This window comes from Colius striatus, chromosome 11 (assembly GCF_028858725.1).
Source record: "Colius striatus isolate bColStr4 chromosome 11, bColStr4.1.hap1, whole genome shotgun sequence".
Taxonomy (NCBI): domain Eukaryota; kingdom Metazoa; phylum Chordata; class Aves; order Coliiformes; family Coliidae; genus Colius; species Colius striatus.
In genome coordinates, this window is record NC_084769.1 from 7,419,269 (window position 1) to 7,434,732 (window position 15,464).

Sequence of the window (15,464 nt, forward strand, 5' to 3'; positions counted from 1 at the left end):
AATTCAGACCTGCTCCTTGGCAGAGAAATCTTCACCTCTTCCTATCCACCAGCATAAAGTTGCTTTTCTGTGGCTTTATGATGACTGAAAATAAAAAAGAGGGGCTACCAACTTCATCTGTCATCATCTTTTCACACTTTTGTCCTTCAATGACTCTACTGTCTCTTTTCCTATTCATTGCCTTTTCTGAACTTACTGTTCATCTTTCCTTCTCTGCTCCCCCTTGTTCTCTTCACTGTTTAACCTATTTTTCTCAAAGCAGCCCTCATTCCACAAATAAAAAGTGCTTCACTTCAAGGTGATTTCTCCACCTTGAACAACACCAGGATCCATACTCCTTTCATAATTCATCACATTACGTCTTTGAAAAGCCAAATGCATAAGTTAGACTGCTCCTAGGGACACGACAGTTCTGTTACCAGCACTTGCAACGAAATAATTGAGCTGATATTAACCCTTCTGTTATTTCATGTAAGGTATTTTTTGTTGGACAAGCTATTCTTGTACATAAGACTTTCATTTTTACATGTACAAGTATTGTCTGTGCACTCTTATTGTTACATGTTTCTCTTTTACCCTTTACCTCTAAGTTAAATGTTTTTGAAGTTTTATTCTGTGGGCCCTGCTCACAAGCTGTCTCTCTGAGAAGGAAGTTACCTGTATGGAAAGTGGTTTCCATGCAATGAGTATCACAAAGAATCATAGGCAGACTTGCCAGTGTTTTGTTACCCAGAACTAAGAGTCATTTCAGGGACCTTAGAACAAAGAATGGGCACGAGGCCAGTTAATCACTCACTGCCATTTCTTTCTATCTGTTGCCGATTGAAGTGTACAAAGCTGGGCACGTTTTCCTTTTATATCAACTAAACATTTTCTAGAAGCAGAGACAACCTGTTGTTCTTTCATATCTCTTTTTCATTGTGTATATGCCATTTGTAAGAACAGACACAAACAAGTTCAAATTCTACACAGCATTTAACACTAAAAGATATACTCTGTTAGCGTCCAAGCTACCAGTCTAACCAGTAACAAAAGCAACTTTCCAATGGATTGTGGTTGTGGTTGTATTCCCTAATATCTAACATAATGCACTCAAAGTATTTGCTGTTTAGACTGAAGCCTTTCCCTCAGTAGGGTACTAGTTTTAAAAAAATCAAAGTCTAAGAACACAATTAAACTTAGCTTTTACCATGACAGGCACTGACCTCCTCTTAACCCCTCAATTCTGGCTCTGTATGTTTACATTTTGCTTTTTACTTGCCTCTTCTTGCCTTTGATTGCTACCTTCCTTACAGAAAACTACCTTCCTTACAGAAAACCACCTTCCACTGGCAGTAAGACAGAGAGATGACGAAAAGGCCCTTTTGTCTCTGCTCGTAAGATGTGAATTCTGTTTGACTATTCAAAGACTAACACTCTGGTTATGACTGGTCAGTCTGGAATCTTCTCCACAAGAGTGGTTCTGACATAGTCAGTCAGCAACGATCAAATTAATGATTGTGGTTTTGTGATAAACAGCAGTACAGAACATGACTGACTTTATATGCTACTCTGTATTTTTAAGGTACAAAGACTCGACACAAGCAGTACAGTTGCTGTATTAGTCAACAGAGACTTGCTGACCAGCTCTGGCACAGATTCATGACTTGGACACTAAAATCTGACATTTGTGTCTGAAAATTGCTTCTCTCTTAGAGCAAAATCAGGATTTTATGAACTACTCAATATTATTTTGTCTTTAGGCTCCAGAAGGGTACTTTCTCAGCAGTTATTTCCATCTCACAAAAAATTGATCTTGATACCCTAATAGCACCTGAAATCCTAAAGAAAGAGACATAAATTCTTTTGAATTTAAGAAAGAAGCACAATATAAAAGTTGTACAAATGCTTAGATTCTGGGATCATCAGGTATGTGATATTTTAACCTTCACAGACATTGCAGCTATCAAATGAACAGAATTTCAAATCAGAATCTAGGATGATGGGACTGAACTAGGGTCAATAAATCTGTCAAAGCAGTCAATTGCTTAAAATTCTCTTGTATTGGGAAACTTCCTAGAGCTTGTTCCTCTGACAGTTGGAAACCTTTTCATGTTCTTTACAATGTGTATTCACCATGAAATTACATTGTCATTTGTGTGTTAATATACAAGTGTTTTTTTCTTTTCCAGATGTCTACTGTCCTGCTTCTTTGCCTCTTCCAACACTCATTTTGTGAACTAAGAAGCCCTTTCAGTCTTCTCTTACATGATTCTTCTCTGCACCTACTCCATTTGAATTCATTTTTCTTGTTAAGAATTACAAAAATATTTCAGAAAACCCCTTTCCAGTGCTCTGTATGGCAGCAATAGCACTTCTTTCACCCTTCAGTATACCTTATTCATAAATCCAATACTCAATGCCATTTCTTTCTCAGCTGTATATGAGAAATTCAGATTCATCATGCAACCGGCTAATCTAGTTATGTTTTTCTCTCTTCTGTCATGTCTGAGGATATCCCAGTTTCAACAGTGACACATTTTCCACTACCAGTGAATTTCAATACCTTACTACTTTTTGTCACAAAGACAGTGCTAAACAGTAACAGTAACTGGTTCCAACAATGTATCTTGACGAGCCCTACTCACATTACCTCCCTCCAGCCTACTATTTCCCTTTCAGTGTCATCATTGTTATTTCCCTTTACAAACTTCCTCATTCACATTAGATATAGTAATTCCCAGAGTCTAGCTTAACAAACTAAGTTCATCAACACTCAAATAGCATCTACTCTATTTCCTTTTCTTAGAAAACTAGTTATCAATGCAAGTTCTTAAGTAACCCTACTACAATATACCTTTATAAATTCAACTTCTTTTTCTTCTATTTTCCATTTAGTTCCACACTTTAAAATACTCTTCCCACCAGAGGCAGATCTCCAGCTTTGCATGTTAATAGGACAGCTAAAGCAACAGTAGCCCATGTTATTAAACACAGGTTATGCATTTGTCATTCCATAGTCACATGACTTTGTCCCATTTTTGACAGATTTATTAAAAACAAACTGTTTCAGGGCTTCTCATTTAACATAGTTCTTTCAGAATTTGATGGAGCTGATATGGTTCTTCTGATCTGATCACATGGCACTTTGTAAGCTTTGCTTCCACGTCCAGTGGGTCAGCTTCCATTTCTATATCCTAATTTATATTAGGTATCTTTGTCTCTGTCCACTTATTCACCACTCCCAATATTTTTGAAAGGTGAGGAGAATCTATAATTAGTTTCTCCCCTCAGATGAATAACACTACTCCTACAACAGGACTTAGATCCTTTGTAGATGTATATCAAAGCAGTGGAGGACTGATGGGCCACTTCATGGAAAATAAGTATTCTGCTTGTCACCAAAATGCATTTAGAAATCTTTCTAAGACTGGCTTGTAAGGTACAGGTTAAAAACAGATCAAATCTTTTCTAATTCCTAGGTGGATTTTGAAAAATTCCAGGAACTGGATAATGTCTTTCCAAATTCAGTAAAATGTTACATAGTTTACATTGAAGATGACGCTAGAGCAAAGTGGTTTCTTAGTATGGTTTCAGTTTCAAATCGCACAACAATCAATCCTTCCCAAAAGACTTCATTTTGGTGGAATAATTCTTATCAAGCAGCTTTGCTTTAACTTTTTTTTTTTTTGCTTAAAAAAGAAGAGGGAATAAAAAACACAGCTTTCAAACCACAGAGCAACCGTTGAACACTTAAAACCACAATACTCAAGAACAGACTGAGCCTATGATTACCTAACACAAAATGTGGTTTAAACTGGGCATCATACCAAGTTTTTCACAGAAACTCAAGAGGAAAATGGAGTATAAGTATCCATGGTTACAGTGACCCTTGCTTGGCACCTGAAGAGATCTTTCTAGAAAAAGACAGGTAGAAACGTTTATCAGGGTCTTCAGAAGTAGAAAGGCTTCTTCCTGTTTTTATAAGTTAAAAAAAAAGAGATAAAACAGCACTTAGTACAAACTGTCCTGAACACAGACTGTAACCTAGAAATATTTTTAGAATTCCCCTCCTGTATGTTTTTCACAATATTCACTCACCACTGAAAAATAACTGCAGAAATATAGAACCATCTACTTAAAATAATGGCAAATTCCAAGAATTACAAACTCATTTTTTATATAGTGAGTATTTCAAAACTGAATCTTTCTACTCATATTTAGTTGTACTGAATGCATGACTGAAAGAATAGGATCAAAGGCTACAGTTTTTAATGGGAAAAAAAATGAAGTGTAAATGAGGCTTAATTGGAACCATTGCTGCTAAGTATTGAAACTTCTGCATTCTCTGTACTTCTGCTCAGCTACACCTTGCAGGGTAATGACACAGCTAAACACTGACAACACTTTGCTGGAATGGCATTTTTTTCACTGATGTTTACTCACTTGTTCTCTGTTGTTTATATGTACATTTAGGGAAGATTCTTTTTTAAATGCATGCTGATGAATAATTAGGAACACTAAAGCATGAACGTGTGAACAAATAGTCATGACAACTGTTTTTCTAGATGCTTCTCCCATATGTGCAACAATCTGATGAGACAGTGAAGAAAGAGATGAACTGAGTTGGAATGGTAAGTTCCTCTCACCCTCCTGGCAGGGATGAACACAGCTATTGCACATTAAGGTCCATGTAGAAGCCAAATGCAGTTCTCCTTTTTGTGAAAAAGGAAAGGGCAGAAAGAGATTTTTAATGCCCTTTACTTTCTAGGATGCTCATCTTCTATTCTCTATGCTCCTTAGGGATTCTGCCTCACCTTCTGGCTCCACAGTTCCTCATAACAGACTGTTGCTTGATCACCCAACTGTATAGATCTGATCTGGATCAGGCATTAGCTTGCTCTTACTTTTCTGTCAAATCAGCTAGAGCAGATGCCAGGATGTTTGTAAAGTCTTTGTTCCAGCCATTATGGAAAAAATGTGGATGATGCATGGTTCAGCAGAAAGTTTGCCCAAAGTTGACAGTTTCACTTTCTAAACATGAATGTGAACCAGTAAGATGAAAGTCTAGTAAGTACAGTTACAAGAGTTTAGCTCTTTATACCATGTGGCTGGAGCACTCCTTATGCAGCAAGAGATACTCTGAAAATTAGGTTTACCTCCCCATTAAATCAAAACCAGAGGCTCAACATCCCAATCATTTCTTCAAGCTGTCATAAAGGTTGGTCACCTAATGACTGAGAGGAAATCATACTGTGTGACTTGAGTGATTATTTACAAAGATTAAGTCCCAAATCCTACCTATGAAATTTCCAAAACAGCAAATGTCAGTATTCATAACCAACCAGCTCAAAAATAACTGTGTGATATCATGCTCATTGCACTGGTAATTAAAGAACAGGGAAATAAACATAGCTGTCATAAATATTCCTACAGCTCTCTGTCTATATCTTTAACTATAAATAAATTGATATAGCAGGCTATGTATGTGTATTTACTCATGGTATTTAAGCAAGTACTGTATATAAAGAGCTTGATTGCAGCACTGAAAATTTGGCAGAGATCTTTTGGCTGCTTTAGAGTTGTTGTTGTTGTGTCATGTTTTCAAGAGACACCAAGCTGATGGATAGTTACTAAGTATATTACCTCGGTATATTGACTCAAAAATGGAAATTCAGTCTTACTTCTGCACCTCCTCATAGCCAAAAAGCCATATCTCAATGGCCTATGGCAAATGTGGCTTCCAGTAGTAAAAAATGCTTGGAACTCTAAGGTGAATTTACAAGGAAATAGTGGGAGGACAGATCCAAAAGAAAAAAGCCAAACCAATGGGGAATGGACACCATTGAATTTGGGTGGCCTCCCTACTTGCTGAACAACAGATTCAGTCACCAATTTTGAGAGGAAGCAGAGACAGGAGCAATCCCTGGCATGCAGATTCAAAAACAAGTATCCAAGCTGAGGTTCAGCAACCTCATTTACAGACTTTACTTCAAAGCTGTTGCAATAAAACTAAAACATTTGTGAGCTACAGACTGCTAAACTGAGCTAAACAGGAACAGTTGCTGTTCCTACTCTGCTTTCAGTGTCACTTCTTAGACACAAAATAAGTGGGAAAATGAGCTAAAGAAATTCTGTCAATAAGCAAGATCACAATACGTGAAAAAAATTGATACTTCACCACCACACTCAAAGAAAGGAATTATAAGAAATGTGTGGAAATTATAAAGAAAATGTGGCACACGCTTGCACACTTTGTTACATCTTAAGCAGATCATTCCACTGACATAATTTCAACAGAAGATTGAACAAAAACTGACAGGGTGGAAATACAACACCAAAATGCTATTTCCATTGTGTAAACAGGCTTAATGTATGCAAACTAAGTGGCTGCATTTTGATCCAGGTAACTCTGGGCACTGCAAGTAGCAGAGGTATGAGGACAATGATCAAACAGACCTGGTTTGAGTCATAGAATAGTTCAGTTTGAAAGGAACCTCTTGATTCAAAGCTAGACCAGGTCACTCAGGGCCCTGTTCAGTCTGTTAGTCTCTGAGTAGCTGTGTTGGAACTGTATCTCTAAAGCTATGTGCTAAAAAATCATGGTACTGTGAAACTGCATAGATGTATATGAGAGTGTCTGAACTAGATTTTCTAATTGTATCCATATGCTGTTAAGACAGGAATACAGCATGCTCTTATCATGGATCCACAGAACTAAATCCTGTCCTTAGTAATCCAAACTGAACTGCAAGCAAGCTTCTAATGGAATTTTACAAGATAAAAGAACATCGTAAGAAACGCACCTCATAGCTAAACAGGAATCTATCTGAATGCTATGGAAGTTAAAATCCTACTGGGCCATGGTAAAGAAGTGACTTGTGATATAATTAGGTAGGTTTTAATTTGTTTTCATAATTCTGATCTGACTGCATTTCTGGAAAAACCCAAAAACAAAACCACTTCAACATGTGTCCAGAACTGTTCTGCTATATAATCATCAAAGATAAAACCTTCAGCTTCAGTGATATGCAAATGAAGAGGCTTGTGAAAGGGATTAACAAAGTTGTTCAAAGCATGTTTTTAGTCTACTCTGCTTCCAAACAAACAATAAACTGTCCTCATGCAGTGAGATTTGCTAACCCATAAACATAACCAAATGGAGGAAGAAGATCAGAACCTTAATTAGTTTGGTCCCCTTTGAATTTTAGCTGATCAGTGTCACCAATAATTTCAACAGGCTCTAAAATAAGCACTTTCTGTCTTCAAAGTGCCTTGCAAACACCGACCAATTAATCCCTACAACTCTCCTCTGAGGTAGGTAACTAGGTATTGTTATCCCCATTTTACAGCTGAGCGAACACAGTCAGAAGGGTTAAGCGATTTGCTGCAGGCCACAGATGGAGGTGGGACTGAAACACAAGAGTGACTATGATTCCTTTTAGAGGACAGCATTTCTTTTTCCTGCTGACTTTTCTGTGCTGACTTTAGACATCTTGGCAGTACTTAAAGGAAACAAAATAAATTCTCCTTGTTAAAAGCAAGTAACCGTTTTCTTAGACTGATGTAAGGCTTTTCTTTTAATTTTGTTCTGATAATCAAGTATCATTCCTGTCATACAGAGATTTATACCTGTGGTAATGTATCTTGCAATCAGATGAAAGATATGTCCTGCTCCTTTGCAGATGTTATTTTGTCTTTCTGCCTTCAAATCAGTACATTTAGGTGGCACTCTGCCCCTAAGGTGGGCAGATACTCTCCTTCCAGGATCAGGGTAACAGTTGGTAGGCTGTTACGCTGCAGCACAGACAGAAAGAAATGAAGACAGGGAGCTTTGAGAACCAAGAGCAAACAAAGCCATTAACTGAAACCCAACTCCAGCAAGCTGCTTGTAACTGTTCTAACAGGCGTAAGATTGATACCTTTCCCACTTCAACAGAAAGATCAGATGGAAAAGGCAGAGGATATCCTTCCCCCCTCTATGTATACAACTTTGGACCACTTGAAGACCCATTTGTCATGAAGTCAATCCAGTGTATGGTAATAAACATTCCAGTTTTATAAGGAAACCACTTTTCATCTTCTGGCAATCAAGATCACAACATCAGTTCCCTAGAGTATTTTTTAGAACAGAAAAATCCACTACTAAAAGCTAACATCTTGCAAATCCTGTGCACATTTTCTGTTGGTTTGGTTTGGTTTGTTTCAGAAGACACTCCTCCCACTTTTAGAAGGCTTCCAGTAGAGGAATTGACATATACAGAGAAAATCAGTGAATATTCACTCCCTACTACATAGTACAGTAATATCAGTCATATTGCTGCTTATGTATTTTTAAGACACAATCACCTTTGTGTCCTGAAAGGACAGCTCCATTAATGTTAAAAAATAAGGAATAGTTTACTAATACATCATTGTAATTAACACACAGTGGTATTCATATATTGCATAAACCAGGCATCATGTCTCATTTGTGTTAGATGTTGCCCACTGACAATGGTGTTGTCAAAGTTTTATTAGCTAGAAGTTTGTTTTGTTAAAGATCCTTCCAATTAAGTCATTTAACACAGTTAAATAAAATGCAAATTATTTTTCTACTTCTATGGATCCTGCATGAAAAGGGTATTTGTCCCATTAGAAAGGTTTATTAGAATCTATTTTGCTCTTGCATGACCAGAACTTATGTCTCTTTTTAGAAGACAAAAAAATAGGTTAATGATTCACAACCTGAGGATAACACAACAGTGTAAGAACATTTTGAATCTTAGAGGGCATGCTTTCAGTAACAAAAATATGTATTACATGGGTTAGGAAGGGGCTGATTTCCACAGTAATTCTGTGACCAGCAAAACATATAATGCAAAACATAAGCTTGGAAATTGCTATTTGCTAGCTCTGTCTTAAGAAGATTTGTAGCTAACTCTGAATTACATGCTTGGCAGAAACAGCTCCTTTCTTTTATCACTTTGGAAATCATTAACTTGCCCTCGATGGTCCTCTGTGCAACAAAGGAAGTTTTCACATGGATTTTCTGATAGGAGAAACAAAAGAGATCACAGATAACAAAATAGCAGTGTGAATGATGGTTTTAGAGGGCCTTCATCCAAATATCTCATCAGATAGGCTATCAGTCCTCAAATTTCCCACCACTTAGAATTGCCATGCTTCAGGGCTAATCCATGGAACTAGATCATTCCCCAGTTCCGAATTTCTTACATTATCTATGAACACAAATAACTGAGTCATTGTCCCATATCCCATTCATTAACAGAATCAATTTTCACGTAATAGGCTTTGCTGCTGCAGGTCTGTCTGCACAGTAAAGTGGTGCTGTGGTAACACTTGCCTACTTGTGCTGTAATTGCATTTTGCCATTCTGTTCATTGATACTCCCACATGTCAATGCACTGCATGCTATCCACCCCAATAAATAACCAAACAGCTCTCCAAGTTGTCATACAGCTCTAGAGTTTGTGTACATATATATACAGATATATTTGCTCATCTGCAACCATTGCCACAAGCCACCCGCGCTACAAGCTTATTTAATGCCCTGCACTGCATACACACAGGAGGAGCAGCCTTTAATCTTCTATGCTCCTTTGAGATGAGAATATGTTCTTCATAAAAATACATCTGGCACCCGTATGAATTTCTGGCAAGGTAGGATCCAATTTTTCCTAAAAGTTTCTCTCCCCTGCATGCAGCTGTGTCTCGATCAGTTTTTAGCACCTGTTCAATATGCTTATTTCAGAAAATCTGGTCCACGTGTTTGCAAGTTCAGTAGGCTGGGGCAGCGTCCCCCTGCTGAAAACTGCTCAGCAATTGCTAGTGTCATGAGCTGGACATTCTCCACAAATGAAAAACTGAAAGAAGATTATGTAGACATGATCCTACTCATCCATACATAAAAACCCCTCATCTGCTCATTTATCTGCATGGCCATCTAACACTGGGCCGTAGATTACTTGGGGCATGTATCTTCCTATTTCTATGACTAGAAAGTGTTGAACATGTTCTATGGAAAATGTGGAACAAATATTGATAATTAAAATGCTGTCACAGTTATCTTTAAGTTCAGCACGGTAGTTATGGTGAGAAAAGTTTAGAATTAGTATCTAAAAATGGAGATTTGGTAGATTTTTTATTTCTATAGAATTCTAGTATGACCCTTCTCATTTTTTTTGCTGGATATAAACTCAAAGTCGATTGTGAGTTTTCTGAAAACTGCCAACTCCTGAGTTATAACAAAGCTTGCTTTTAATGCAACTTCTATGTGATATTTCAGACTTGCTAATAAAATGTGAACTACTATCAAATTATGATGCAGTTGAAGTACATAATTACATTATAGGTCATACCTTACCCAAAATGTTTCCAACAAAAAGATGATCAGTGTTCTTAATCATCACCAAACTCATACTTATGTATGAGAAGATGTTCTAAGAACTTTTAGAGGAAGAGTACAAGAGTGATGCTTGTCAAATACCTGGAAATAATCTTTCTATCTAGAACTGGTGGCTAACTTGGGGCATGTAAAACTGCTAATAGGGGCATTTAAGAATAAGGCTTTTGTCAGACTTTCATTTTATTCATCCCTTGAGGCTACCAGGGTAATTCGAGTACATTGTTATTACATTAAAAAATGCCCTTCTTCTTTCCACGCCAAATTCCAACTGTAAAGAGTAAATCTATATGACTGAATCAATTATTCCTAATATAGTTACTCACTGTGGTGTGAGTTGTGAAACTGAGGGGAGAGGACATGACAACACACTATTCTAATAAAAACCCTCTCTGCAAATTAGTTTATTCACAAGAATATCAACAGTACTGAGATCCCAGAGACAACTGTAAAGGAAATCTATGGTTTTGTTTTATTCTGCTTCTCTTTGGGTTGTTTTTCCCTTGCAAACCTATTTTATGACTGGTATTTTTATCCTACATATACAATTTCACCTTCACATTAGAGGAATTTACCAAGCCTCAGATGAAGGAGAAAGACAAGGGGCATTCTTGATATTAGTGGGCAAATAAAGAGTTCACCTTTGGCTATTATTTTTAGATTACGAGACACTGAGGATACAAATTGTTATAAATGTGGTCAGCATCATTATTTTAACAACATCTTAGTTTCTTTCTATCGTTTCCTTAACACATTTCTTGGATGTCTCAAAGCTTTTTGGCATGCTGAACCATCAGACATGCTGACAAAGCATCTGCAGCTTCTCATTAGACTTCTCACCCCAAACTGCAGACATCCAAGGGGTTCAGCAGGTAACCTATAGCCCAGTCACCCTGCAGTCCCTGAAAGGTCTGCAGAACCTCTCATCCCACAGTAAAGACATCCATCCCCTCACTCCCTGTCTCTCCCAGTACAATCTCTCCTCAGCAGGGATGAGAGACAACTCTGAGGATTGAGTTGATTGTATTTTAAAGGGTATGCAGGACCTCTCCTTTTCCCCCTCCATCGCGATTCCTGGACCTGTGACTTCACCCGGAGCCCGCTTGTACGAACACATCAATCAGGTGGCAAATGCCCCTGCGGAGCGCAACGCCCCCGCGGGCACTCGGGGCAAGTGCAGTCCCCGGGTCCGGGTGCTGCAAGACAAAGAGCGGTGCGAGGCGCCCGGCCGGAGCCCGGGGCGGCGGTGACACCCGCCGGGGAGGAGCCAGACGCGGGCTGCCCCGGGGGCGGGGGGCGGGGGGGGCAGCAGGGGAACTTATAAGAGCCGCGTCCCGCCAAAGAGCCGAGGCGTGCGTTTGGTGCAGCTGCGAGTGGTGGAGCTGAGTAAGGTGCGGCGGCAACAACTACCACAACCCGAGAGTCCAGAACCGTTGGATGGCTCAGAGCATGGACAGCAGCCTGGACAGCCTGGATGTAAGTGCGGAGAGCTGAACTGAACTGAGCCGGCCGGCGGGGCCGCCGCTGTCCCGCGGCGTGGGGCGGTACCGGCTGCTCGACGCCGCGGCTCCGCGGCAGCGGGACAGCGGCGGGACAGGAGCCCTCGCTCCCCGCCGCGCTCGCACATGTGCGCACTGTTTGCAAACAAAGGTGCCCTCGGCGGAGGCGGCGGGCGGGGATGGCCCCGAGCCGCGGGAGAGCGGGGCTGCGGGCAAGGCGCGGGATGCGGAGCTGGGCGCCGCGCCGCCTCCCGCTTCCTAACCCGCGGAACTGCCGGAGTCTGTGGGGCGAAAACGGGCAGGGCTCGGCTTCGACCTCCTGTCGCTGCTGCGTTTGGCTGCAGCGCTCCGGACCCTGCTACAGCCGCAGCCGCTTCTTCCCTCGGGCTTTGCTGCTTGGGCGGCAGTTGAAGTGACATGTGGCGCCTTTTTTGGGCGCCGGTAGAGCAGTTAAGAGCCACGGGAGTGATGAGGGAGGACACAAGTAAGAAAGTTTTGGAGTGATCCGATGCGCATCCCTCTGCTCCGGCGCCCGCCCTAACCATGGGCTGCCGATGTGCCGGAGCGCGGGGGCGGCCGTGCGGCCCCGACCCCGCGCATGGTGGGACCGGGAGCAGTGGGGAGCGGCGGCAGCGCCCAGCCCTCCCGTCCTGCCGAAACCCGTCGGGATCCCGATCTTCCGAGGGCCGCTCTTATGACACGGGGGTTTTAGAGCAGTTAAGAACAAAACAGAGATCCCGCGCAAAGTTCTGAACGCGAGCCACAGTTCATTCCCGCGTGGAGACGGTGCGTCCGCGTGGGAAGCGCCGCAAGGATCCTCAGGGCACATCCTGCGGGGAGGTGGAGGTCATGGGACACAGGGCACGCAAACTGGGCTCCGAAAATCCCAGGAATTGCGCAGAGCCAGGTGGCACCCTCCCGCCTGCATTGCTCTTCAGTGTGGTGCCCAAAACCGTTGGTGGTTTCCTGATGTGCTTTCATGCCCTCACCAGAATTTCGCTTCCTTTTTCCACTGCTGTACTCGGTTCAGTGTCTGGCTCCAGCCCAGCACCAGCCAGCGGCCCCGCAACCGCAGAGGGCGGGGAACAAAGGGAGGGGAACGTGCCTGGTGGTGTGATGACCCTCCATGGGGTTTGAGTTCACCTCTTTTCTTTATGGGATTTGGGTGGTATTTTTTTTTTTCTCCTGCCTCTGTGTGTGGAGCTGTCAATTGCTTCCCAGCAGGGAATTCTTGCTATTATTTATTCCTTTATTACATCAGCCATGGCTACCTTCTCTGTTTCTCCTTGACCCCATCCCCTTAACCAGAAGGGACTGTGGAGCAGCAGCATTTCTGTCTAGGCTTTTTTTTTAATATAGCTCTCTGTTGTAATATTTAAATGCCATGGGTAGGTCTGTGCAGACTAAACTCTTGCATCCTGCACTTCTGGGCTATTCCATTTGTAGTATGCATCCAATTAGAGCACTGAAGGGCCTAGAACCAACAGTATCTCTGGGAGCAGCCATTATCTTTCTTTTCATCCCCTGCCATTAGTTACAAGATCTTATTCCTCAGGGCAAAACAAAGGAAGGTTTTAAACTTGTTCTTATTTGCTGTATATTTTATATATGTATATTTGAAATGTGTATTTTTCCATCTAGTTTTCAGAAAGTTTGCATCATTCATGATGATGCAGCCTGTTTGGGCAACTCTTAACATACTGTCATATAGGGTGAGCTTTTGCAGAGGAGATAACATCTAATATATTTTTTCTTTCAGCTGTCCTCTGGGTTAATCATTGAATTTTCTGATAATGGCACGGATGAGATTGGTTCAGGTGACTATGGAGACTACGGAGAGCCATGCTTTCTGCAGGAGAATGCCGACTTCAACCGTATCTTCTTGCCAACAATCTACTCCATCATCTTCCTGACTGGAATAATCGGCAATGGATTGGTTATTGTTGTTATGGGCTACCAGAAGAAGCAAAGAAGCATGACTGATAAATACAGGCTGCATCTCTCCGTGGCTGACCTCCTTTTCGTCATCACCTTGCCATTCTGGTCTGTAGATGCGGCCATAAACTGGTACTTTGGAAATGTTCTGTGTAAGGCGGTTCATGTCATTTACACTGTCAACCTTTATAGCAGTGTCTTGATTTTGGCCTTCATCAGTCTAGACCGTTACCTGGCAATAGTCCATGCTACCAACAGCCAGCGACCACGAAAGCTGTTGGCTGAGAAAGTGGTGTATGTAGGTGTGTGGCTACCAGCTGTGCTTTTGACGGTGCCTGATATCATTTTTGCTGGTACTAGTGAAGTAGAAGGGAAGTATCTATGTGATCGCATGTACCCTCATGAGAACTGGCTGATTTCTTTCAGATTTCAGCATATCTTGGTAGGGCTTGTCTTGCCTGGTCTAATAATCCTGACATGCTACTGCATTATAATATCTAAGCTGTCGCACTCAAAAGGCACGCAGAAACGCAAAGCCTTGAAGACAACGGTTATCCTCATCCTCGCCTTCTTTGCCTGCTGGCTGCCATATTACATCGGTATCAGTATCGACACGTTCATGCTGCTAGGAGTCATCAGACATAGTTGCAGCTTGAACACGATCGTGCATAAATGGATCTCCATTACTGAAGCCCTGGCTTTCTTCCACTGTTGCCTGAATCCGATTCTGTATGCCTTCCTGGGTGCCAAATTCAAAAAATCCGCACAAAATGCTTTCACGTCAGTTAGCAGAGGATCAAGCCTCAAGATTCTTTCAAAAAGCAAACGTGGGGGACATTCTTCTGTTTCTACAGAGTCCGAGTCTTCAAGTTTCCATTCCAGCTAACACTGCTCCTTGCCATCATTGTATAAACAGACACTTTTAAATTGTGCAAGACTTCAGAAAAATGAGACTGACCGTAATGTACAGATTTATTTACAGTGGGAATTTTATATTGTTTCTTTTAGTCTCTGTGAACTTTAATTGACTTATTTATATAAAGAAACTTTCGTATTGATGACAAAACTGTCTAGGCAGGTCCTGTGGACAAGTGGTTACTTCACAAAAGTTTTAGTGCTTGTTGGTATGTATAGATATGTGAACTAAACAATTTGAGGTCGTAGCAAAGTGACTGTTGAAAGTTTAGGAAATATTTCTCTGTTGTCTATATGTAAATGTTTTCAGTGTTTCTGTTAAATTTGGCTGGAGATTTTTACCTTACTACAACATGTTTGGTTTACAATAGCTTCACTCTGCTGTAGAAATGGCACTTATAACCAAAGCCTCCTCTGTTACACGCTAGAGTTTTTTTTTCCTCATTCTCAGTAATTAATGGTTTGCCAAATTTTCTGTTCAAGGTAAATAAAACTATGACAAAATAATTATTTTGAGTGGTATTTTTGTTTCTGGCTAAATGTTCTCCTTAATGCCTTTATTTATAATTCACAATGCACAATACTTGCTTTAAAAAGTGCATGGCTCTTGTATGAAAAGCTGGAAAGAGTTTCAGTACACTCTTATTATTCATTTGACACCTGTGAGTTCTCCTTTGTTGGTTTTTTTTTCAGCAGAGTACATTTACTCCAGTTCACATTATCTTCACAAT

The 15,464-nt window shown here is 40.8% G+C and overlaps 1 protein-coding gene across 1 annotated transcript; it reads left to right on the forward strand.

Moving 5' to 3' along the window:
• The first annotated feature begins 11,746 nt into the window (after window positions 1–11,746).
• On the forward strand, window positions 11,747–15,240 carry CXCR4 (C-X-C motif chemokine receptor 4). The gene is made up of 2 exons (XM_062005248.1): window positions 11,747–11,860; window positions 13,643–15,240. The coding sequence occupies exons 1-2, from the start codon at window positions 11,822–11,824 to the stop codon at window positions 14,702–14,704; spliced, it is 1,101 nt and encodes a 366-aa protein (XP_061861232.1). The 5' UTR covers window positions 11,747–11,821; the 3' UTR covers window positions 14,705–15,240.
• The last annotated feature ends 224 nt before the right edge of the window (window positions 15,241–15,464 follow it).

Excerpts from the sequence above, each read along its gene's own strand:
- CXCR4 (XM_062005248.1), top strand. The coding sequence starts at position 11,822 with ATGGCTCAGAGCATGGACAGCAGCCTGGACAGCCTGGAT. Across the intron at positions 11,861-13,642 it reads GCAGCCTGGACAGCCTGGAT|CTGTCCTCTGGGTTAATCAT; the intron begins GTAAGTGCGGAG and ends TTTTTCTTTCAG.